At 34.5% G+C, this 22,630-nt stretch overlaps 1 protein-coding gene and 1 pseudogene across 1 annotated transcript; one reads left to right on the forward strand and one right to left on the reverse strand.

Annotated features, from left to right (window-relative positions):
* The window catches only part of LOC148206582 (uncharacterized), a 94,057-nt pseudogene that overhangs the window by 64,451 nt on the left and 6,976 nt on the right, over positions 1–22,630 (reverse strand).
* Positions 5,774–8,613, forward strand: LOC148206585 (calcium-dependent protein kinase 2-like). Its single transcript, XM_088105579.1, has 7 exons — positions 5,774–6,086; positions 7,189–7,341; positions 7,547–7,662; positions 7,830–7,997; positions 8,107–8,234; positions 8,376–8,478; positions 8,560–8,613. Exons 1-7 carry the CDS (start codon positions 5,774–5,776, stop codon positions 8,611–8,613), a joined length of 1,035 nt encoding a protein of 344 aa, XP_087961705.1.

Genomic DNA, 22,630 nt, shown 5'->3' on the forward strand with positions numbered 1-22,630 from the left:
CGGTCTTCTACCGTTCGGTTTTCCCTTGAAAATGACTTAGAATAGGAGTTCTTTCATTTGGAAAGGATTCTGCTTAAGAACGAGCGTCCTCTTGTGAAAGGCTAGGTTTGAGCGTTCGGCTCAGCCTAGTGGTATCCAACGAGCGAAATTAATTGAAGTTATATTAGTAACGCTCGGGTGGCAGGAGGTCATGTGTGGGAATGGCAGGAGGTCCTAGTCCTACTGAGTACTTTGGACTGATAGGGCTAACCTCGGGTGGCAGCTGTTTGAGTGTTTGCAGTTATCACATCACCCGAGTGCACAAACGCCTGTAGATACATGGATTCATACAGTCCGGACGGTCGGTCTTGTGAGAGTTTGGATGATTTATTATATGCTTTGATATATTGTTATATGTCTTGTGTGTTAATTGCATATGTTAAATTTTATATTGGTTGTATGAATTAAATTACCTAAGCTTACCCTTGCAATTCCTTGTGTTGTCTGCTGGTTATGTACGTCCGTCTTGTCAATGCAATGATCATCCGTGTGGATGTGAGTAGGCGGAGAGGCGTTGCTTGAAGAAACGCTGGAAGAAGAAAATTTGGAGGACGACAGCCTAGTCGAAGTAGAGGTTAAGGCCGAGCCATAGAGCGCTCGAGAAGTTGTAGTCTTTAGTATATATGTGTAGCTTTTTGGGACGTTCGGTTATTTGGCTTTGTAAAACCGTTCGTCCTGAACATTGGTATATTGTAGAATTTTCTGAACTCTGTATCCGCTTACTGTTCGGTTTTTAATAGCTGTTTTGCTTAAGACTGCACTGTTAATTCTATAAATGTGATTAGTTCTAATTTATGGTAATTACTATATATTGGGATGTTACACATACAATCAAATATAACAAAATCCTTAACATATTTTCATAACATACAATTCATATAATACATTTAAATTTTCAATCATCACTTAAACTTAATTTAAACATGTCATAGATATGAAAGTTACCTCAGAATCAATGACATTATTTATTTCAGTTGAAATATTAATAATTCGTTATTTATTTTCTATTGTATTCACATAATATTCAATGTCAATATTTCCATTAAGTATATTAAAATTGTGAAATATATTTCCATATGTCTAAGACTACCTATCAAAATTTCAACTCGATCCAATGGTTAACAAAACGAAAATCACAATTTTCTCGAGATGACACGAAAAAGAAAAACATGTACTTGCCCATTGAGAGTTTAGCTTGCATAGCGAGCAAGCCACCCCTACCTCTCTTACAAACCCAAATTTGACACTCGATGAATGAGTTGTTGGTTCGCTCGTCTAGCAAGTTTGCATAAACCAGATGCAAAATTTTACAAAATAGACAATACTCTTAACCTTAATAGAATGTTTTTCTCCTATATATGAGCCAAAACAAAACCAATTTGCTTAAAATGACTCATTGGAGCTAAAAGTGCCACTTTATAGTACTAGTCCCAAAAATAATACTCTGAGACTAAATTTACAATTTTAAAACCCCAACTTAACCTATTCACATAGTTTTCTAATTCAACCTAATCCACAATTGAAATTACACCAATTCAACAATTAATCCACAAAGTAACAACAACAAGACAATAGAAATCAACATGAAAAAAAGTATGAATTAGCTCCCTTTACCTTAGAGGACAAACCCTTCATAAAGACTCCACACAAGACACAGATCCTCAATCAGTTCTAACTACATTAATGATCTTATACTTTCATGACCAGAAAAAAGTAGAGAAACACCTAGATCTACCTAAAGACACATTCAATCCTTTAACAGGGCACATGCAAGCAAAACAAGAATTGGATCAAGACAAGAGTCAAAAGAAAACTTACTCTATTGACAAAACTAATCAGGTAGACATTTAGCTCTTGACACCAAGAGTCCTAGGATATGCTCAGATATTTAAAACATGAAAGAGAAAGTTAAAATCTTCGAAGGTAGATAGATTTAAGTGGAAAAATTTCTTGACATGAAGGTTTTTATAAAATGAAGCTCATTTAAAGGAACTTCTGTTTATAACTTCGACTTTTTAATAACAAAATATACGAGAGTAATTTATAAAATGATTTTATAAGATTTCACAAAAGACTAAATTTTTGTAGAGATTAATTTTAGATGGATAAAAAAATGAAAAGTGTATAAATAAATATAAACATTATTATCTTTTTATTATACAGAAATTATATCATTTTAAGATTATTATTTTTCTTAATTTTTCTAGAATCATGAAGTTTGAAGTTATCTATTCTAGATATAGATTATATAATTGAGAATTTCAAAGTTAAAAGATGAATAAATTTGTTTAATCAAATTCTTAATCTTTCTTAGATTATTTTTCTCTTCTTCCATTTGATTTCCTTTTATAAAAGAGAGAGCGACATTGTCACTATAAATGATAGAGGACTATCTCTTGAACATATATGAGAAGAAGTACCAAAAGTTGATGTAAACATTTTTTAGACATATTATATGCATTTATATTCTTTAATAGAGGATTCTCTTGGTTCTTAGATTAAAAAGTTAATTCTTATCAAAGATTAACATCTTTGTGATGAATCTTCGCTTGACTTATTAATCAGCTATATTGTGGCGTCCCTATCATGTCTTATTTCGTATTCTTCTTTGCTTTTTTTTGCTGTGTCTCTTGAGGATTCAAATTCAAAAGCGATTGTGCTCTTTCCTAGATAGGATCTTATCATCTAGTATCTATAGCAAGGTTCTAGTTTGAATATCCTCTTTCATCTTATTTTCTATCATATTAAAAAATCCTAAAACATCTTGAATGTTTATGTTTTATCCTTTGTTTTGAAATTTTGGTTGGTTCATTGCTCTTAGAATTTTATAAGGAGTAAAACTTTAATATTTTACCTAATTCCATGAACTTTTTTTATTTTTTCATGTTTAAATTGTGCATTTCTACATTTAATTTGTGGAAATTATCTATTTTTTGTTTTTCTGTTAATTATGTTGAGATTGGTATCGTGCAAAGGAACGTTTAAAGAGCATGATAAACGGTCGATAACCCAGAGGGAAGGGGTGAAGTGGTTCTTTTAAAATTATGATTTTCTTTCTAGCTCGTTTCATATTATTTGTACCTTCATGAGTGACTTTGAGGACTTCCCACATTTCTTGTGTTGTCTCACAAACTGAAATTCTATAAAACTCATCAAGAACAACGACAAAAGATATTATATTACGAGCTTTAATATCAAACTGAGTTCTTCTATTTTCCTCAGCAATCTAGTTCAAATAAGGTTTTTCTTGCTCAACACCATCAACAGTTCTTATTGGAATAAAAGGAACATTTTCAACTGCTTCCCAAATGCCTTTTGTCAACACCAATTTCGTCCGGATCGACTAAATAATTGGTCCCTTTTATTTTTATTTTAGTATATTTTATTTAGTTTGAAGAAAAGAAAATGAATGAATGAAAAAAGAAAAAAAAAGAAAAAAAAGAAAAAAAAGAAAAAAAAAAGAAAAAAAAAGAAAAAAAAAGAAAAAAAAAGAAAGAAAGGAAAAAAGGGAAAAAAAACAAAAAAAGAAAAAAAAAAGAAAAGAGAAAGAGAAAATGAAAAAAGAAAGAAAGGAGAAAAGAAAAACAATAAAAAGGAGAAAACGAGAAAAAAAAAAGAAGAAAAAGATTACTAAAAAATGAATGAAAAGGTGCGGGCTACACCATCATCATTCACACCCATTTTACTCCCTCTATGGATTTACAGTTCAGATTTTTCAAATCTTTTACGTTATCTCCCATTTTTGGATGTAGATCTTTGCTCAGTGACCTACACTATCTTTGGCTTTTTACCACAAGTGGAAATCCCTTGCTTGGCGATGAGGAGCAAGAGAAAGGGAATAGGGTGGTTGGATGGCAATGCGAGTGGCAAGTGCCCTCTGACCTTAGCATCTGCAAAGAAAAAAATCGGAACCATCCATTCCTCAGGTCACTCAACAGATCCATCTATTTCTAAAAAAAACCAATTCCTCCATCAATCACTTACTTCCTAACCTCCATCACTTCACCATCACGGCTTGATCATTCTTGACGTCCTCACTTCTAACACGAACCCTAATTTTTTTTGCATAAAAGGACAAAGGAAAGCCAGCCACAAGGGGGAGCTATCAGAGTTTAACAACAGAGAATGGAGCTCCAAGAGATATATCATCATCCCAACAAACCGAAACCCAAGTTTGCTTCTGATTCCTCCATTCTCTGTCAACACAGACACCAACCATTATTTTGCATCATTTGTCCTGCAACAATTCATCACTTGCAGCATAGAGAAAGCACAATGTCAGAGAGCTAAGAAGAAAAAAAGAGTGTGCAAGAAATTATAAGGAGGAGAAGATATAACCACAAGAGGTAAGCTCCTAGTCTAAAAAGCTTCATTATTCACATGCTTAAATGTTCGTGTTCTTAGGTTGTAGATTATTGTCATTTTGCTTGTATTGGGTGATATATGCTTCTGGTTTGATTTTATGTCATCGTCTGCCGTATCCATATCTATATCTCCTTCCTGTTGCTATGAAAAATACCACGCCATCAGCATTTGTGCTCCTTGACCTTTACTTAGCCTTTTCCCCAAATCCCATCTGGATACCTTCAGAGAATTTGCCCAAATATTTACTAGTAAGTCAGCACTAGTGCAAAAACAGCAAATAACGTCACGCGTTCAATGTCGAACCACTCAATAACCAACCTTAACAATGACCGGTGACATTTTTGTAAATAAATGCAATTATTAAACGTCGTTTAGAATTATAATTCAACATAAAATTATATTAAACGTTGAAGACCCCAGAATTAAATACAAATTTGAGCAGGAGATTGAAAATTCATTCATTTATCTTAGCGCGCGAGACTCTCTTCTCTGCTCAAACTTTTCTCGATAGAAGTTTGACGACCATCACATGTAATCTTTCTTTCATTTGATACAAATGCATGTTAATTTACTACTTTATGTATGATTTTCTTTTGTTTTGACCGATTATTTTCGTGTTCTTGTCCTTCATAGACGCATTCTGTTTTCTCTCTCACTTGTGACAACATTTTATTCCGATGAACCAAGGTTATTCGTTTTGAAAAAATTATTTGTCAAATTTGTTTGTTTGTTATTTTTTGTTCAACTTGTTTGTTGTTGTTTGATTGAACTTGTTTGTTGTTTGTTTGTCATTATAGTTTGTTGTTGATATTATATTACACGTTCATAGTTTATATTTTACAAAATACTGAAAAAAGATGTAAAAAAGATCACAATTAGTTAAAAAAATAAAAAAATTGATTAACGTTATTTATTGATAGAATTCGACGTGATATGACATTATTCTCAAATTCAACATACCCAAAATATTCGACGTGAAAGACCCAAGGGTATTCGATGTGAATGACCTAGAGACCCAAATTACCCAAATTATTCGACGTGAAAGATCCAATTACTTGACGTTGTACACTATTTTTGTATATTTTTGTAATAAATCGGGCAAGTCAAATATTTAAACTCGTCATCTTCTTCCCGGTCTGCCTGACACCATCTTCTCGGTCCATCACGGTCTTCTACGGTCCTATTTTTCTCTTCCAAGCAACTGCATCTTTTCAACCTACACTACACAGAAAACACCACAGAATGAAACCAATAGATACCTGTGCTCTGTTCCTCCTCCTTCACCTGTGTCAAGTGAAACCAACAGCTAAATGAAGATTCAAGTGAAACCGCAGTGTTTCAAAGTCTAACGGTGGCGGCGTAGGGGAACATGCACTTGGTGACCAAGCTCTCCCAAGAGGCGATTCACGAAGGAGAGAACTATCTCTCTCGCGCGCGAAGAGGAGAAAGGAAGCTTGGAGCTGTGGCCGGCGATGGTCCCGGCGATGAGTGGTGGTGCTCGCGATGCCTTGGCCGCGACTCGCGGCGGCCGATTTCGGTGGAGGCGGCGAGAGTGGTGAGATCTCAGAGTCAGGGCCTGACTCACGCGAAGAAGAGGGCCAAGATGGTGGTCCGCCGTGAAGGGCGGTGGCTCTACCGGCATAGGCACTGGCGACGCCGTGGACAACGGATCGCGGTGGCCGGTTGGTTTGAGGCTGGGGCGGAGTGAGTGCGTGAGTGGCGGAAGTGAGTGCCTCTAGGGTTTTGCTCAGAGGAAGTGTCCTGGGTCTCTTGGATGCTGAATGCATAAATGGTAGAATGAGAGGAAGCTGATAGAACCCCTGATGGGTTTCTGAATAAAGGGGCGCTGGGCTTAAGTTCCTGGGCCAGGGTTTTTTTTTCTTTAAAAAAAACTAGGGAGTTGCTCCCTCCACCCCCACACATCTCTTCCTCCACCTCCCCAATTTTCTAAAATGCCAATTATATCCTTCTAAAATGACAATTATATCCTCAAAAGTTAAAATTTTTTATTTTTATTATTTTAATATTTTAATTTATTTAAAACTTCTGATTTACTTCTCTGCACCTCTTCCTCTCTTCCATTTCCGTTTATCTTTCTCTCTTCCGTAAAGCTTCTTCTCCATTTCTCCATTTTCGTTTATCATTTTCTCTTCCGTAAAGCTTCTTCTCCATTTCTCCATTTCTCCATTTCCGTTTATCATATATAACATTTAAAATTATAAATTTAAATATAAATTACTGTAAATAAAATAAACAAATAAAATAAAAATGAAACGAAAAAGCAACGCTGCCTGGACGGATGACATCCTTCAACGGATGTCAACATCCGTTTAAGGCAAAACGGATGTCGACATCCGTTTCTCCTTAAACGGATGTTGACATCCGTTGAAGGATGTCATATGTGGCTTATTGCAGGTGGCAGAAGAACCAGAACAATTGTTGCAGTAGCTAGCCTTGTCTATGATTCAGAAACTAAAGGATCAAATAAGAAATGTAGACGTCATTGCATTGTTGCATGTTTATTGTCTAACACTTAATAGGTTGTACGATTCTTAACACGGTTTTTTTATATCATTTCTGTCATTGACAGAAATTTATTAAAGATTATAAAATTATGCAAGTCTTTGTTTCCTATTTGTTAACTCTGGTTCATGACTTTATGATTCTGAACTAAATTTCAAATCATTAATACGTTAGCAGCTTTCTGAAACGTTGATTAGTACATAAGCATATGTAGTTTTAGCTGTTTTTTTCTTGATTTAGTGACTTGTTTGTGAATTTCAGAAACCGAGAAAGGCGTGTTTGATGACGTTTTGGGTGTTAAGTTAGATATGGATAGCGAGCCATGGCCTTCTACATCAGACGCTGCAAAAGATCTGATCAGAAAAATGCTTACTTATGACCCTAAGGAACGGATTACAGCTGTTGAGGCCCTTGGTAAATTTGTGTTATTGTTTTGATAGTTTTACTAGTTTCAGATAACAGTGATCGATGCTTTCATCACCCCTTTCCACACACCGTAACTCTTTTGTAATAAGCAACGCAGAGTTTTAACTATTATCTCTCAGTTACACATGTTAATTCACAAACAGGATTACCAACTTTAAATATTCAAGTAAATCACATTATGTGTTTGAACCAGAACATCCATGGTTGAAAGAAGGTGGTGAAGCATCAGAAAAGCATCCAGACAGTGCTGTTTTAAGTAGGATGGAAAAGTTTAAAGCAATGAACCAGATGAAGAAGCTTGCAATGAAGGTCCATCAAATTTTTCAGCTGTGCATCAAATTTAATCAAATAAATTATCAAATACCACGCAAAGTGAAAGTTTCATTATAAAAAATCGTGTTACACTTTCTTGGTACGACAAAAATGAGGTAAAATACACTTTAACTAATAGAATTTGTTATTTCTGAACATGGAAGGTAATAGCAGAAAATCTTTCAGAGGAAGAAACAAAGGGCCCCAGACAAATGTTCAACAATATGGATACTGATGGTAGTGGCACTATCACATTTGAAGAACTCAAATCTGGATTATCCAGATTGGGTTCCCTGCCTAGTGAATCTGAAATAAGGCAGCTATTGAATGCTGTAAGTTCAGTTCATGGTAATGAGAAAAGAAATATTTAAGCTTTTTCTCTATTTATTAAGCAAGACTAAACTGTGTTATATGCTCTTTCTTCATCACGTGCACTGTCAGATTGGTAATGACAAGAATGGAACAATTAACTATTATGAATTCGTTGCTGCCACCATGGATCGACACAGACTGGAGAAGGGGGGGAGTTTGTTCAAGGCTTTTCATTACTTTGACAAGGATGACAAGGGGTTAGTCTTCAGTTCATTAATTTTATAAGCTTTATAAATCTGTATTTTCTGGTACACAAATACAGATACAAGATTTTCGTCTATTTTGTAGTTTTGAATCTTACTAATTCTTCTTTGATTGAAATAATTTTTCCACTTGAGTGGTTATACAACGAGAGATGAACTTGGGGAAGCTATCACTGTACACCAAATGGGAGATGAAGCTACGATAGATGGAGTCTTCGAGGATGTAGACTCTGACAAAGTGTGTTGTAGAGTAATTTTCTCCTATGTCTGCTCTTCATGTGAATTGTGACTAACAGTAGAGTTGGTTTTGATTTTGCAGGATGGGAAAATTAACTATGAGGAATTTATGAGCATGATGAGAAACGAATGCTGAAAAACTATGACAAACGATAAGATCAGCTAAACGCACTACTACAGTCTAATTCCAAATTACCGTATTCTCTATACGACAAAAGCAAAACTCCCACTGTCATTCCAAACACATTAGTAATGTTATTACAAAGATAATTTTATATACAACATGTTTTTTATTAGCAAAACGGATGTCGACATCCGTTTCGCCTTAAACGGATGTTGACATCCGTTGAAGGATGTCATCCGGCAGCGTTGCTTTTTCGTTTCGTTTTTATTTTATGGCTATGCAAGGATTATAGGCTTGGATATTAAAAGGATTATTGGAAGTATGGGAAGGCTTTAGGGTTTAGGATTATAGGAAGGATTATGACTACGTATCTGGAGAGGAACCACGACAAGAACACTACACCATAAACGCACTGCACCACCTACTGTACCGAGAACAAGAGGAAGATTGCTTGATAATTCTTTTCACGATCACCAAGCTTTGCAGAAAAATATTTTATTCATACAAGGAACTAGGTAGGTTATCAGTTAAATATGTTATAAATGAATAAAATTAAAAAACAATAATTTTAAAAATAAAATTTTACTGAGGGGCAAAATAGTAAAGGAAAGGTGGAGGAAGGGGCAAAAAAGTAAAGGGGAGGTGGAGGAAGAGATGTGTGGGGGTGGAGGGAGCAACTCCCAAAAAACTATCTCCTGATTCGCACCCCCCGTTTTCTCACCCGGCACCCCATATCTTTTCCTTGGGCTTAAGCCCAATCCGTTTCTGCAAACAAAAAACATGTTTTCGGCTCAAACATTTCCTTTGTACAGCCCATCCATTCTGCTAAGCTTCACACCCTCATAATCTTTGTTCTATTTCTTCCTAACATTTAGGTTTGCTTGTATTTTATTTGTACTTTGTTATTTTTTTTTCTTATTTTATCTTTGGACATTTATCTAAATATTTACACATTAAAAAATATATATAATAATACACGAAAAATACATAAAAATTACAAAATAAAAAATAACAAAAATAACATTTTTAAAGGTTGAACACTCTTGTGATGTCTGTATCGTCCTAGTATTCAATATTTTTTTTCTTTTTTTAAAAGTAAATGAAACAAAAATATGTTTTTAAATTTTAAGCACTCGTGTGACAGCTCACGTCGTCCTAGTGTTAAATATCTTTTCTCTTTCTTTTAAAAATATGTAAAAAAAAATATCAAAAATATGTTTTAAAGGTTAAACACTCGTGTGACCATTCGCGTCGTCCTTGTGTTAAAAACATTTTCTCTTTCTTTTAAAGAAAAATATAAACATATGTTTTAAAGGTTAAGCACACGTATGATCGCTCGTGTCGTCTTTGTGCTAAAAACCTTTCCTCTTTCATTCAAAAATATTAAAAAATACAAAAAAAATATGTTTTAAAGGTCAAGCACACGTGTGACCGCTCATGTCGTCCTTATGCTAAAAATTTTTCCTCTTTCTTTCAAAAAATATTAAAAAATAGCAAAAATGTGTTTTAAAGGTCAAGCACTCATGTAACCGCTTGCGTCGTCCTAGTGTTAAATACCCTTTTCTCTTTCTTTTAAGAATATTTAAAAATAACAAAAATAATGTTCTAACGGTATGAATACTCGCGTGACCGTTTGCGTCGGCCTAGTACTCATCACCTTCTTTTTCTCAAATACAAAAAAATATAAAATCCTCACTTCCAAAAATAAAAAATTATCCTTAAGCATTGTTCAAGCAAATTTTCTAAACAATTTCGCAAACAAATCATTCTCAAATAGTTCCAAAAGAACTACGTAACCCTGATTTCTCATTTTGAATGAGAATACGTAGGAGCAAGGTCAATCCTTGTCTGGCCCAAAAAACTAAAAAATATATTTTGTTTATTTAGATTGTTGTTTTTTCGGGGATAGTTAAATATTTTGAAAATCACATCACATTCGCGTATCTAATTAAGGGTACTGCCTTCGGGCAGGCGTTGTAGGGTGTTAATACCTTCCCTACGCGTAACCGACTCCCGAACCCATAAATTGGTTTTCACAGACCATGCCTTATCATTTTATGGTTTTTCCGTAGTTTTCCAAAATAAACTATGGTGGCGACTCCAAATCTCTTTTTCAAACGTCGTTTTTTTGGATCGTCGTCCCGTCGCGATTCTGGTTGCGACACCTTTGTCAACAGACCCCATAAAGATTTGCATTCTGACTTTCCAGAAAGCATAATTATCACTAATAAAAAGTGGTGGTCAGTTGATGGAAGCACCCTCAGCATAGACTTGGTTATGACCAGCCATTTTCGTAAAGTTTGAAAAACTATCAAAGTGAGCTCCGATACCAATTGTTGAGATTGGTATCGCGCAGCGGAACGTTTAAAGAGTGTGATAAACGGTCGATAACCAAGAGGGGAAGGGTGAATTGCTTCTTTTAAAATTATGATTTTCTTTCGCAAATTTTATCGAACAGTTTGTAAGCAAGAGCTGTAGAGATTGAGAAAATCACACAATAGATTTTATCCTGGTCCGAATCAACAGATTCTACATCCAGTCGTTAATCACTATAAAGAATGATTAACCTTTTTCACTATAAATCAATTTCATATTACAATCAAAATAATGCACAAATTAAGAATAAAATACACCTTCCTTCGACACGCGATGAAATGATTATCAACTCAATCAACTTGAAGAGAACCGCTTGCACCTTTAGACACACTAAACACAAGCTTCTCCTTTCACAAGACTAGATTGAACTCACTCTTAAACTTAGAGAACTTCCTCAGAACTATTATGTCCTCTCAAGTAGTTTAAGTGACTTGTTAAAGGTTTAGGAAGAGTGTATATATAGGACAGGGGGCAGAAAATAAAAGAAGGGTTAAATATGTTTTTGATCCCTTAACTTTTAGTGAAAATTGGAATTAGTCCCTCTTCAAAACTTTGGACTAATTTAGTCCCCAAACTTTAGAAATGTGTGAATTTAGTCTTTTTAACCAAATTTTGTTAACTTTATTTGATGTTTCAAACGCATTTCTCAGTTAACATTGAAGCAAAAATGTGTCAAATGCACTTGAGATATCAAATAAACCTAACAAAATTTAGTTCAAAGGAATAAATTCACACATTTTTAAAGTTTGGGGACTAAATTAGGCCAAAGTTTTGAAGAGGGACTAATTCCAAATTTTACTAAAAGTTAAGAGATCAAAAATATATTTAACCCATAAAAGAACAACTCCCAATTGCCAATGATAATTGATTACCATAAGTGATAATCGATTATTTCAGGCCGTTATGGGTTTTTAGAAAATGTGATAATCGATGATCCTTAGTGATAATTGATTATTGTCGAACCCTAGACAATATTAAACTTGTAGTGATAATCGATTATCCTCTCTGATAATCGATTATTGTCGCGACAAACCCTTTTATGTTTTGGCTTGTGATAATCGATTATTCCCTATGATAATCGATTATTTCGTGTGTTAATCGATTATTGCGATAATGATCACTAAGTTATGAAACTTCTATGTTCTTTACAATTACAAAAATGATTCATGTACAATGAATTCTACAATGTATGCTTTTAACATTTACAAGTCTTCAAGTGTATCATCATCAAAATCACTTCAAAGCATCAATGCTTCATTGGTAACAAATTGTTGTCCTAATTAACTATTTACCTTGATCTTGCATGAGCTTTGGTGTTTGAAGAGAAATCTCCTTAATTTTCTTTGTTTATGTGTTGAACTACAAAATTGAAAAAAAAAATAGTGGATCCAAGTAAAAAGGAAACAAATATATATTGAAACAAAAGAAAAAAGAAAGAGAAAGTAAGGTTCCAAGAGTAAAAAAAAATTATAGAGTTCAACACAATTATTATGTTGCACTATTCCTTATGATCGTTAATATACTAAATTATATTATGTCTTCTTTTAGAGTCTCTCCATTGTCTCATTTAACTCTTTATGGTAATTCTACTATTTTCTAATTTTATTGTTTTGCTTAAGACAAGATCGTCTAAAGAAACGAGACTGTCTAGTATTTCTTGTTTTGAAGTTCAACAAACAACATTGAACGAAATAAGCGTTTATCAAAAAATCCGTCTATTAAAAAATGTTTTGTGAAAACAACTTTTTCTAGCATATATCATCTATCTGACAATGTTTAACAAAGAAAGTCTAACAAAAGGATACGTCTAAGTGTACGCTTAACAAAACACTAAAGCTTAAAATTTTATATCTAAACAATGTTGAACAAATAAACGTTTAAACAAAAGAATCATCTAGGAAAAGCTCGCTAAACGATCTAATAAAACTTACAAACAATTTTATAGAATATGCATTTAACGTATCATATCATCTAAAGATCATATATTAAATGTTTTGTTTCCTAAATAATGTTTCTATTAACGAGCTGACGTGTGCCAAAATATTTTTAACACACAATATGTCTAAACGATTACTACATTTAAAACATTCATTGCATGTACGAAAAATACCTCTTTGCTTATATGGTTTGTTCTCTTTATTTGTGTTGATCATTAATCGAGGTCATACCCGAATCAAATTAATGTGCAATTAAAGTGCAATATAAACTAGGAAGTGACTCCTAGGTCGTCTCTCAAGGACCAAATATTGGTTCAGTCATTAGATCAAACACTTGGTGGGAGGATTTTGTGGACAGTTTTGTGACTTAAAATCTACCAAACTAAAGCATGAATTCAAACACTAATGGAAAACGGTTGATCACCAACTCAATTACATTGTTCCAATCACATATTAATAACAATTACTCACTCCTTTAACCTTTATTCCAACACAAGCTAACCAATTAAGCAAAGACTAACCATGTTTCCTTAAAAGCAAATTAAGCAAACGCCTTGCACATATTCAATCGATTCTGCACCACACAATTCATCAACTAAGTGAAGATTAAACATAAATTAGGCAACTAAGCATATACCCAATTGCAGCTGCACAAACAAATTTAATATCAGCCAAGTCAGAGTAGTAAAAACACACTTCCAACCCAAAAATCTCATGGAAATGATCCAATTTTGCTAATGACCAACCAAGCATACTTAAGCTACCATTAGAGTGAGATTAAAATAGAAAAATGAAATGGAATTAGAGCACATAAAACATGATAGTAGTACCAAACAAAATAAGGAACGCAAAGCTAAATAGGAAATGAAAACGCAAATCTGAAATGTAAATGCAAAGCGTAAAAATAAACTGGAAACGTAAATGCAAAGCTGAAAACAAAATTGGAATCTAAAATGGAAGCAAGAAACGAAAATGAAATTCAAATTGCAACTGAAAATGGAATTCATTCAAAACAATAAAAAAAAAGACGAAAACAAACCTAAAACCCCCCACAACGGGGGTGGAAAACGCTCAATGCTAGGAAACCTCAAAAGAAGAAAACGAAAATGAGGAAGACGTGAATGAGGGAGACGAGAGAAGAGAGAAATATGATTTTGGGGTTTATAGACCCCAAATTACAATTTTTCCTTTCTAACGGGCTTTTACAAAAGATGCCCAAAAATGGCCCAAAGTTAACCTAAAAACAAAATTAAAAAGAAATGGTGATGTGGAAAACAATAAATGATGTGGCGGCTCTCTTTACGTCCCAATAATAATTCCAAAATTGTCCTGCAAATAATAATTTGGAATAATTAGGCCGAAATAATTCAAATTAATTAAAATAAGAATTATTAGTCAAATTAAGTCCAAATATTGAAAATGAGACAATAATTGGAAATTAAACACAATTCACTTATACAATTCGGTGCATAAAGCTAAGCGAATAGTACAAGGAACAATTCAAAAAGACATCAAGAGAGTGACACAAGATCCGCACACCGAAACAAAAATACACACAAGAAAACAAATAGATTTACACAATCCTCAATGAATCGTGGAAAGAGAAAATGAGTAGACAACATCCAATGCATAATGAATAAGAGAAAGTCGAAACTCATGGAAATCATCTAGGCAATTCAAGACATGACAAAATAATCAATCAACTCAAGAGGTGAATCAAAAGCAACAAAACCTCACAAATGTACTATCATTGTTTCTCTCAAGTGTCTAGGGTAAAGAATTTCAACTCAATGCACTCAAGAAAGCAAGCAACAAACAGACTTGGCAAACCTCTAATATTAAAACTGAAAACATATTCATGTTCAAATCAAAAGGTCTTTTCATGGTTGTAATGGGGCCAAGGACAAGGTAGGATAACATATGGATGAGAAGTTACAAACCAAAAGAAATAGAGGAGCAATGGAGAACAAGTGAAAACACAATCAAATTACACCCAAAACCACTAATTCAATCCTCTTCTTAACTCCACTACTATTCAAAACTTTATTTTTCTGATTTTTTTTGTATTTTTCTTTCTTTTTTATATTTTTCTTTCTTTTATTGTCTAGTCTCTTTTCTTTTCTCTCTTTTTTAGAACACAATTGACTGTAGGAGACAAGATACACAACATATTCATAAAACAAGCAAGAAAAGGAACCAACTAGTCAATTCATCAGACTCCCAAGAAGACCACACTTGTTCCCAAAACAATTCCAAAGCTCCAAAACTCCCTAAGGTTGAAGTAATAATGGTTTTTCACTTAAGGATAATTGATGAGCTTCAAAACAATGTAAAGGGAAAAACATAGGCTAAAAAGGTGTTATCAAAGGATTAAACACAAGGTAGGCTTATTTGGCTAGAAAGGCTCAAGAACAAAATTGCCTTTATTACTTCCAAACATGCATATCAATTAGGAATTATCAACAAGAGTCAAGCCAAGGCATATGCGTAAGCAATCAAGAGATATATCGCACACAAGAAACACTAGTACAAAAATATCGTATAACGTCATTGTGTTTTGGCCTTTCACGTCAAATTTGAGGTCGACGTCATATCGGGAGACGTTAAATTGACGTCGAATTTAAAAAATACGACGTTAATCAAATTGAAATTGAATTTTGTTAATATTCGACGTTAAGAAATTTTTTTTGTTTTTTTTAATTAATTGCAATCCTTTTTTACAACTTTATAAGACCTGAAAAGTAGAAAAACAACAAATTTTAGTTTTGGTATTTTACAAAGCATGAACTATGAACGTGTAGTATAGTATCAACAACAAACAACAATAACAAACAAGTTCAATCAAGCAACAACAACAACAACAACAACAAACAAGTTCACCCAAATAACAACAACAAACAAGTTGAACAAAAACCAACAAACAACTTCAACAAATAAGTTCTTCAAAACGAAAACGAAAACTAACCTTCAAAAGGTGGGTTTGTCGGAATAAAGTGTTTCCACCCGTGAGAGAGAAAGCAGAATGAGCCTGTGAAGGACAAGAACACGAAAATAATCGGTCAAAACAAACGAAAATTATACATAAAGTAGTTAATTAACATGCATTTATATCAAATGAAAGAAAGATTACATGTGATGGTCGTCAAGCTTCATTCGAGAAAAGTTTGAGAAGACAATAGGGTCTCGCGCGCTAAGATAAAGTGAATGAATTTTCAATCTCCTGCTCAAATTAAAAAAAGGGAAACTTTTGGCTGACAAATAATACGTTCGTGCTCCTACAATATTCGACGTATTATATGTGGTTTAAAAGAAAAAAGAAAAAAAATAAAAAGGGGTTACTTTTTGGCTTCTGGCTAACAAATAATACGTCAAAGCCCTTACAGAATTCGACGTACTATTTGTTGTTTAAAAGAAAAAAGAAAAAATAATTAAAAAGGGTGACTCTTTGGCTTCTGACTGACAAATATTACGTGGAACCCCTACAGGATTCGACGTACTATTGGTGGTTTAAAAGAAAGAAGAAAGAGAATGATGTGCTGGTTTAAATAATTACCATCATAGAACGTCGAATTGAATGGGGGTTCGACGTTCTACAATTGCATTTATTTACAAAAATATCACTGGTTATTTTGAATGTTGGTTATTCAGTGGTTGGACGTTGAACACGTGACGTTATATGCTATTTTTGCACTGGTGAAAAAACATCAAGTGGCTCATATCTCACACAGGGTACTTCTATCACAATCAATTGAACCTCTCAGACATCATAATCATCTTTCCAAGTGTAGAAAAGGAAGGATTTCAAACCATAAAGTAGCAATCAAGTGAAGGAAGAGACCACAGTCTAAGCAAAATCCAGAAATCAAGAGAAACATGCAAAACTGTACACAGAAAGAAGCTTAAAATAGAACAAAAACAACAAAAATAACAAAAACAACCTAGAACTAGAAAAAACCTAAAGAAAGAAAACAAAATTAAACAAGGAAAAAGTTAAACAAAGAAAAATCTACCTCAATAGACCACACTTAAACTACACAGTGTCCTTAATGTGTCACAAACATAATATCAGAGCAATCAGTACAATCAAAAGATCATGGACAAGTGCAATAAAAGTGGGGAAGGGAGGAGAAGGCAAAAGAAAACTCCCCTAAGTTAGGGTGGAAGATGCCAAACTTGATTTAGGAGAGAAGTGTCTTCCACAACTGGATCAAGAAAGGAAGTTTTAAGGAACTGCTTCGTCCGCCAAATTTGATCACGCAGAGAGATGTCTTCCACAACTAGGTCAAGGAAGGAAGTTTTGAGGAATTGCTTCATCTGCCAAATCTGATCGAGTAGGGAAATGTCTTCCACAATTGGATCTAAAAAGGAAAGGGATTCAACTGGTGCATATTGATCTTCAAGCTTTTGTGTATGTTAGCATCCTTGTCGTCAACTGTGGGTGTTTGTTGGTCAAATTCATGTGTACCTCTTGAAATAAGGTTAGTGCATTATGGCTCCAAAGAATTTATATGCAAAGGTACAACACCCAATCCCAATGTATCAGACTGAATAATTGAAATACTTCAGTACATGAATCAAGTTTAGATTTAGAATCAATATCAACAATAGTTTCAGATTCATGTTTAGTGCATGGAAAAGAAGCATTTAGATGTAATAGAAAAAACATCATGTAGAGAGTGAAAATTAGAAGCATACTCATCAACAACATACCCATCAGCCCCATAATCATCAATAACATACCCATCAACAACATAATCAATTTGAGGTATGTTCACCTCCACTTTGTTGAAGGTTGTCAGAGTGTCCTAAATCTGGTTCTTCCATCATTTTGTTTTAAATAGGAGACATCAGCCAATCGGAAGTAGTGGTGGAAGAAGAAGAGAGTCTACCTGGCTCAAAATTCCTGCTTATAACTCTCTAGTCCTCAAGCTTAGAATGAAGATAAAAAACTTTATCAGCATCCTCATGTGCAAGAGCAGACGAAGGTGGGAAAGTAGGTGGCATAATGAGCACATGACTTTGTTTCCCATATCTTATGTTTATGGCACTAACATCTTCTAGAATTTGAACAATATGAAATGATAATTGCTCTGAATATTGAGATTGTTCCTGAGTGACCTGAGTGGCCATCTACCCCATCTGATTAGTTAAGCTTTTAATTGACTCATTGGTCTCTTGTTGGAACTGAATGTTCTACATGGTCATCTGCCTCAATAGCTCCTCCAATGTAGGCTTAGAAGTCATAGGTTGAGGACTTATTTGGGTAGGCTCATGAGGTTGTAGTTGTTGTTATTGTTTGTACTACTGAAGGCATACAAGTATTCTGAAATGGTGGTTCTTGATATTGCTATTGTGAAGCATCATTCCATCTCAAATCAGGGTAATTCATTCATGCAGAATTGTTGTTGTAACCATACAAATCAAAATGATGCTGAGCAAGGAAGAATTCATCCAGAAACATTTGCTTAAGATCTTCCCAACAGGTGATGGACCCTGAAGGAAGACAATACAACCAATCCCTTGCTACTCCCTTTAGTGAATACAAAAATGCCCTTACGAAAATGTGATCATACTGGACATGTGGAGGTTTCATTGTAGAACAAATGATATGGAACTCCTCCAAATGTATATGTGGGAATTCACCTACAAAACCATGAAACTTAGGCAACAAATGTATCAGTCCAATGTTGAGAATGCAATGAACATCTTCCTCATTTGGTGTAACCGTCTCCCAAAGAGCACTTTCACGAGTTGGAGGAAATCAATATAATACAAATGAGAAGTAGAACTTGGTGTAAATGCAGCAGATTCCATATGCACACAATATGGAGCAGTAGACAAAGAAAGAGAATCATAATCAGAGGCACAGATAGAAGAAGCAATATGCATATATCCTAAATATGAAGCTTTAGACATAAAATGCCTATAGTCGAAGGAGAATGTTAATAATTATGCAACTAATGAACTAATGCTATCTAAATGCACAAACTATCAAGTCCTAGAATGCCTAACTAATCTATGAAAATCCTATCAATATCAGGATTAAAGGATGGTAGTTCCTCAACATTGCCCCTAGTCATACACTAAGTCAACTCCTATCAGTAAAAGTCAACACAGTGAAACATAGGAGGTAAACAACAAGTATATGCAAATCAAATCAAAATGGGCTGAAACTTTGTGACAAACACCCAAAAATCATGAAAAGATAGCACAAAAAATTTCAAGGAAAAATTCAAAGTGCAAATGTGTCAACCAACATAGGAAAGTGTGAAAAACGGTAAAAATAAAACTTCAAAAATAAAAAAGAAATAGAAAAGAGTCTGTTTTTGGATTTAAACGCATGGGCTCATGGCATAGCTACGAATATTGCATTACTACAAATTTCACTAAGGTTTAAAGGTTCTTATTAGGAGATGAGATTGAGCACCACAAACTCCCCTAAGACACCTAACAAGGCCATGACGTACAAAGCAAAAAGGAAGCAATTACAAAGCAAAGAAATACAAACAAATGGTTCTTCCTCCCAAGTGTTTTCTTTCTTTTCTTCTTGGCTACCACTCTAGACTTGAAGCTCTCCTTAGGTCTCCACCACCTATGATGCTACCTCAACAATATTGGCTCACCACAAAAAGAGAACCTACATCACAAAATAAAACCCAAACCGACATGATAGTGTTCCAAACAAAAAAAAAGAATTTCTAAAAATAAGAAAGGCTTTGCAAAAGGAATTTGTGTATGAAAAAAACCAACAAAACCAAGAAGACAAGCAAGAAATTAAATGGTAAGAACAAAAGGTTAAGCACTCAAAAGAAGTTCTAAAGAAAGGTACTAGAGCACAAAAAAAAAATACTAGAATATTAAGAGGGTGTTTCTTGTCTTTGACAATCTTTGAGCAAATGGACATTAAGGCCACTCTTTTAGCATCATTGGCCAAGACTTAAGTTGTTGGAAAGTGGAATAAAATGCACAAAACAATAACCAAAATGTTCTCAAATAAATTCACTAACAAAACAATGGTAGTGGTCAATGCATACAAATTTTGAGCACTTTTTAGGCTCTCTTTGGTACTCTCTTTTAGGTCTTTGCTTAAAAGCTTTTAGTACTTCTTTTTCCACTATTTTCAAGTGCAAAACACGACCACCACACACAAGAAACAAATTATATTTTGGTTTTGAAAGCTCAAAGAACAAGAAACACAAAGTAAAAGAAGACCTACTAGAATCAAAATAGAGTTTGAAACTTCAACAAGACAATATAGAATTTTTTTGGGTTAAATATGTTTTTAGTCTCTGAAGTATTATGCGATTTTGGGTTTCGTCTCTCTTCGAAAGGTTTGTTCATTTTCATCCTCTAGTTATGAAACTCGTATTTTTAGTCCTTAAAATGTAATGGTGTTAAATTTTCTCTAAGGTGGCTAACGGTGTGCCACGTATGGTGCCACCTTGCTTGCCCACTGTGCCACGTTTCATCTTCAAGGCACCAGCTGAACTGAACAATGACAAAAATAAAACTTATGGATGCTACCTTAAGCTCTCTTCAGCACTCTTCCTTTCTTTCCCTCTCCGAAATCCTAAACAACATCTCTTCTTCGAGGAAATAAAGAATATCAATAATCTCAGGATAAAACAAAAACAAAAAATACAACGCTCACCATAGTTTAACTATTTGATGCAATCTTCATCGTCCGCAAGGCTTCCACCGCCGACTTCGACGTTGGCGGCGTTCCTCTCTTTGCTCCGCCGTCAGTTTCTGCTAGTGTCTGCAACAACGCCTCGTACTCCGCATCCAAATCTCTAATTCAAAGACGTGAGAAAGAACTAAGAGTAGTGAGAGAAAATGTGTTAAAAACACATTTAAATATGAAACAAGTTAACCAATATAAACGGGGAAAAAACAGAAGTAATGAAGTTTATACTTTTTTTCAATTCAAAAGCATATTATGGTTATTTAGAAAAAATGAAGCAGTTAGATAAATTCTGTTAGTGTTTATTGATTGATTTGAAGTTAGTTATACCAATAAGCTAAAAACTAATCTCAAGCCTATTAATCAGTAATAGATTATTCTAATCTAATGAGCACATATGGATGGTCAACCAAATATTCTAACATTAATTTAGTATTATTCTAATACATACGTTAATATTATAACAATGATCACTTTTAAAGCAGAATTTCTATATACAAGGTAATAAAATTCACCATACTTATACATATTTTTCCAAGCAACCTTACCCATCACATTTATACATATTATCCCCATGAAGCCATTCTTTGCCAGTAAACTGGTCCAGACATTCCTCAAGGGAAGCAACATCTCAATGAATTTCAACTGTCAAATCCATCATATTTTCATACTGATTAGAATTCTTCTCACATTCGGTACAAATCACCTGTTTTTTTTAGCAAAAAACATAACAGATGGGGCACATGAGGATTAGGGATTTGGCGACACACACGAGGGGCAGAAATTCTGATGGGCCTAGAGGACGCTGGCGGAGTATGAGGCGTTGTTGCAGACGCTGGCGGAGACCGACAATGGAGGCAAGAGAGGAGCGCCACTAGCGTCGAAGTCGGCGGTGGAAGCCTTGTGGACGGTGAAGATTGCATCGAATAGTTAAATTGTGGTGAGCATTGTATGTTTTTGTTTTTGATTTATCCTAAGATTATTGATATTCTTTATTTCCTCGAAGAAGAGATGTTGTTTATGTTGAAACAATCGGTACCTATTTTGCACAGCGGAAATATTAAAACAGAGTTCAATACAGATTGTTAAAAGCAAAGAGCTTGTTTGGTCACTTTAAAAAATGGTTCCTTTAATTTTCTCTTAAACGTTTTATCAAACTGTTGATGAGCAGAAAATATAAAGAGTGCAGGGAGTAGAAAAATCACACAAATGATTTTTATCCTGGTTCGAATCAAAAGATTCTATGTCCAGTCGTTAATCACTATGAAGAGTGATTAACCTTTTCACTAAAAAATTGTTTTACAATTACAATAGAGTGATTAAAAAATAACAGTAATAAAAACACCTTCCTTCGACGAACGAACCGGAAGGAACAGCTCTGCCAACTTAAACAGAACCGCTTCGTCCTTTGACATACAAAGCGCGAGCTTCTCCTGTTCACAAGACTTGACAGTAGCAATGAACTGGCACTTGAGAACTTCCTCAGATAGAACTGTATTCTCAGTTATGCGTTCTAAAGTGTTTGGCAAGGTTTAAATAGGCTACTGGTCCGAAACTGAAACGACAGATTACAACTGCCAGTGATAATCGATTATTATAAGTGATAATCAATTATCTGCAAGACTTGGAACGGTTTGAATTTTTAACACTTCAACCGATCGGTTCGAGTTCTTCACCTTCTGTCACTCGGTTTGATTTGTCACAACCTCCTGTCGTTCGGTTTTCAACTATGTTTGCCCTGAGCCCTTATCACCTTTTGTCGTTCGGATTGGTTACTTATATCTTTCCAACGTTCAGTGTTAGCTGCTCGGTCTCACTCATTCCTCGCTATCGCTCGGTCCGAACTACTTGGTCTTGGTCAAGCCTTTAACCGTTCGGTCATGCCTTGTTTGATCACTGTCATCACATATTCAATCTGTTGTTGGAAGTCATTCGGTCATCAACTGTTCAACCTGTATCTGTTAGTGACCGTTCAGTATTCAACTGAGTTTGGCCAATGTTCAACTATGTTCGGTCTTGAACTGCTATTCAC

This window comes from Vigna umbellata, chromosome 1 (genome assembly GCF_029865625.1).
Source record: "Vigna umbellata cultivar VRB3 chromosome 1, Vumbellata_1.0, whole genome shotgun sequence".
Lineage (NCBI taxonomy): Eukaryota > Viridiplantae > Streptophyta > Magnoliopsida > Fabales > Fabaceae > Vigna > Vigna umbellata.

Excerpts from the sequence above, each read along its gene's own strand:
- LOC148206585 (XM_088105579.1), top strand. The coding sequence starts at position 5,774 with ATGCACTTGGTGACCAAGCTCTCCCAAGAGGCGATTCACGAAGGAGAG. Across the intron at positions 8,235-8,375 it reads TTTGACAAGGATGACAAGGG|TGGTTATACAACGAGAGATG; the intron begins GTTAGTCTTCAG and ends TTTCCACTTGAG. Across the intron at positions 8,479-8,559 it reads AGGATGTAGACTCTGACAAA|GATGGGAAAATTAACTATGA; the intron begins GTGTGTTGTAGA and ends TTGATTTTGCAG.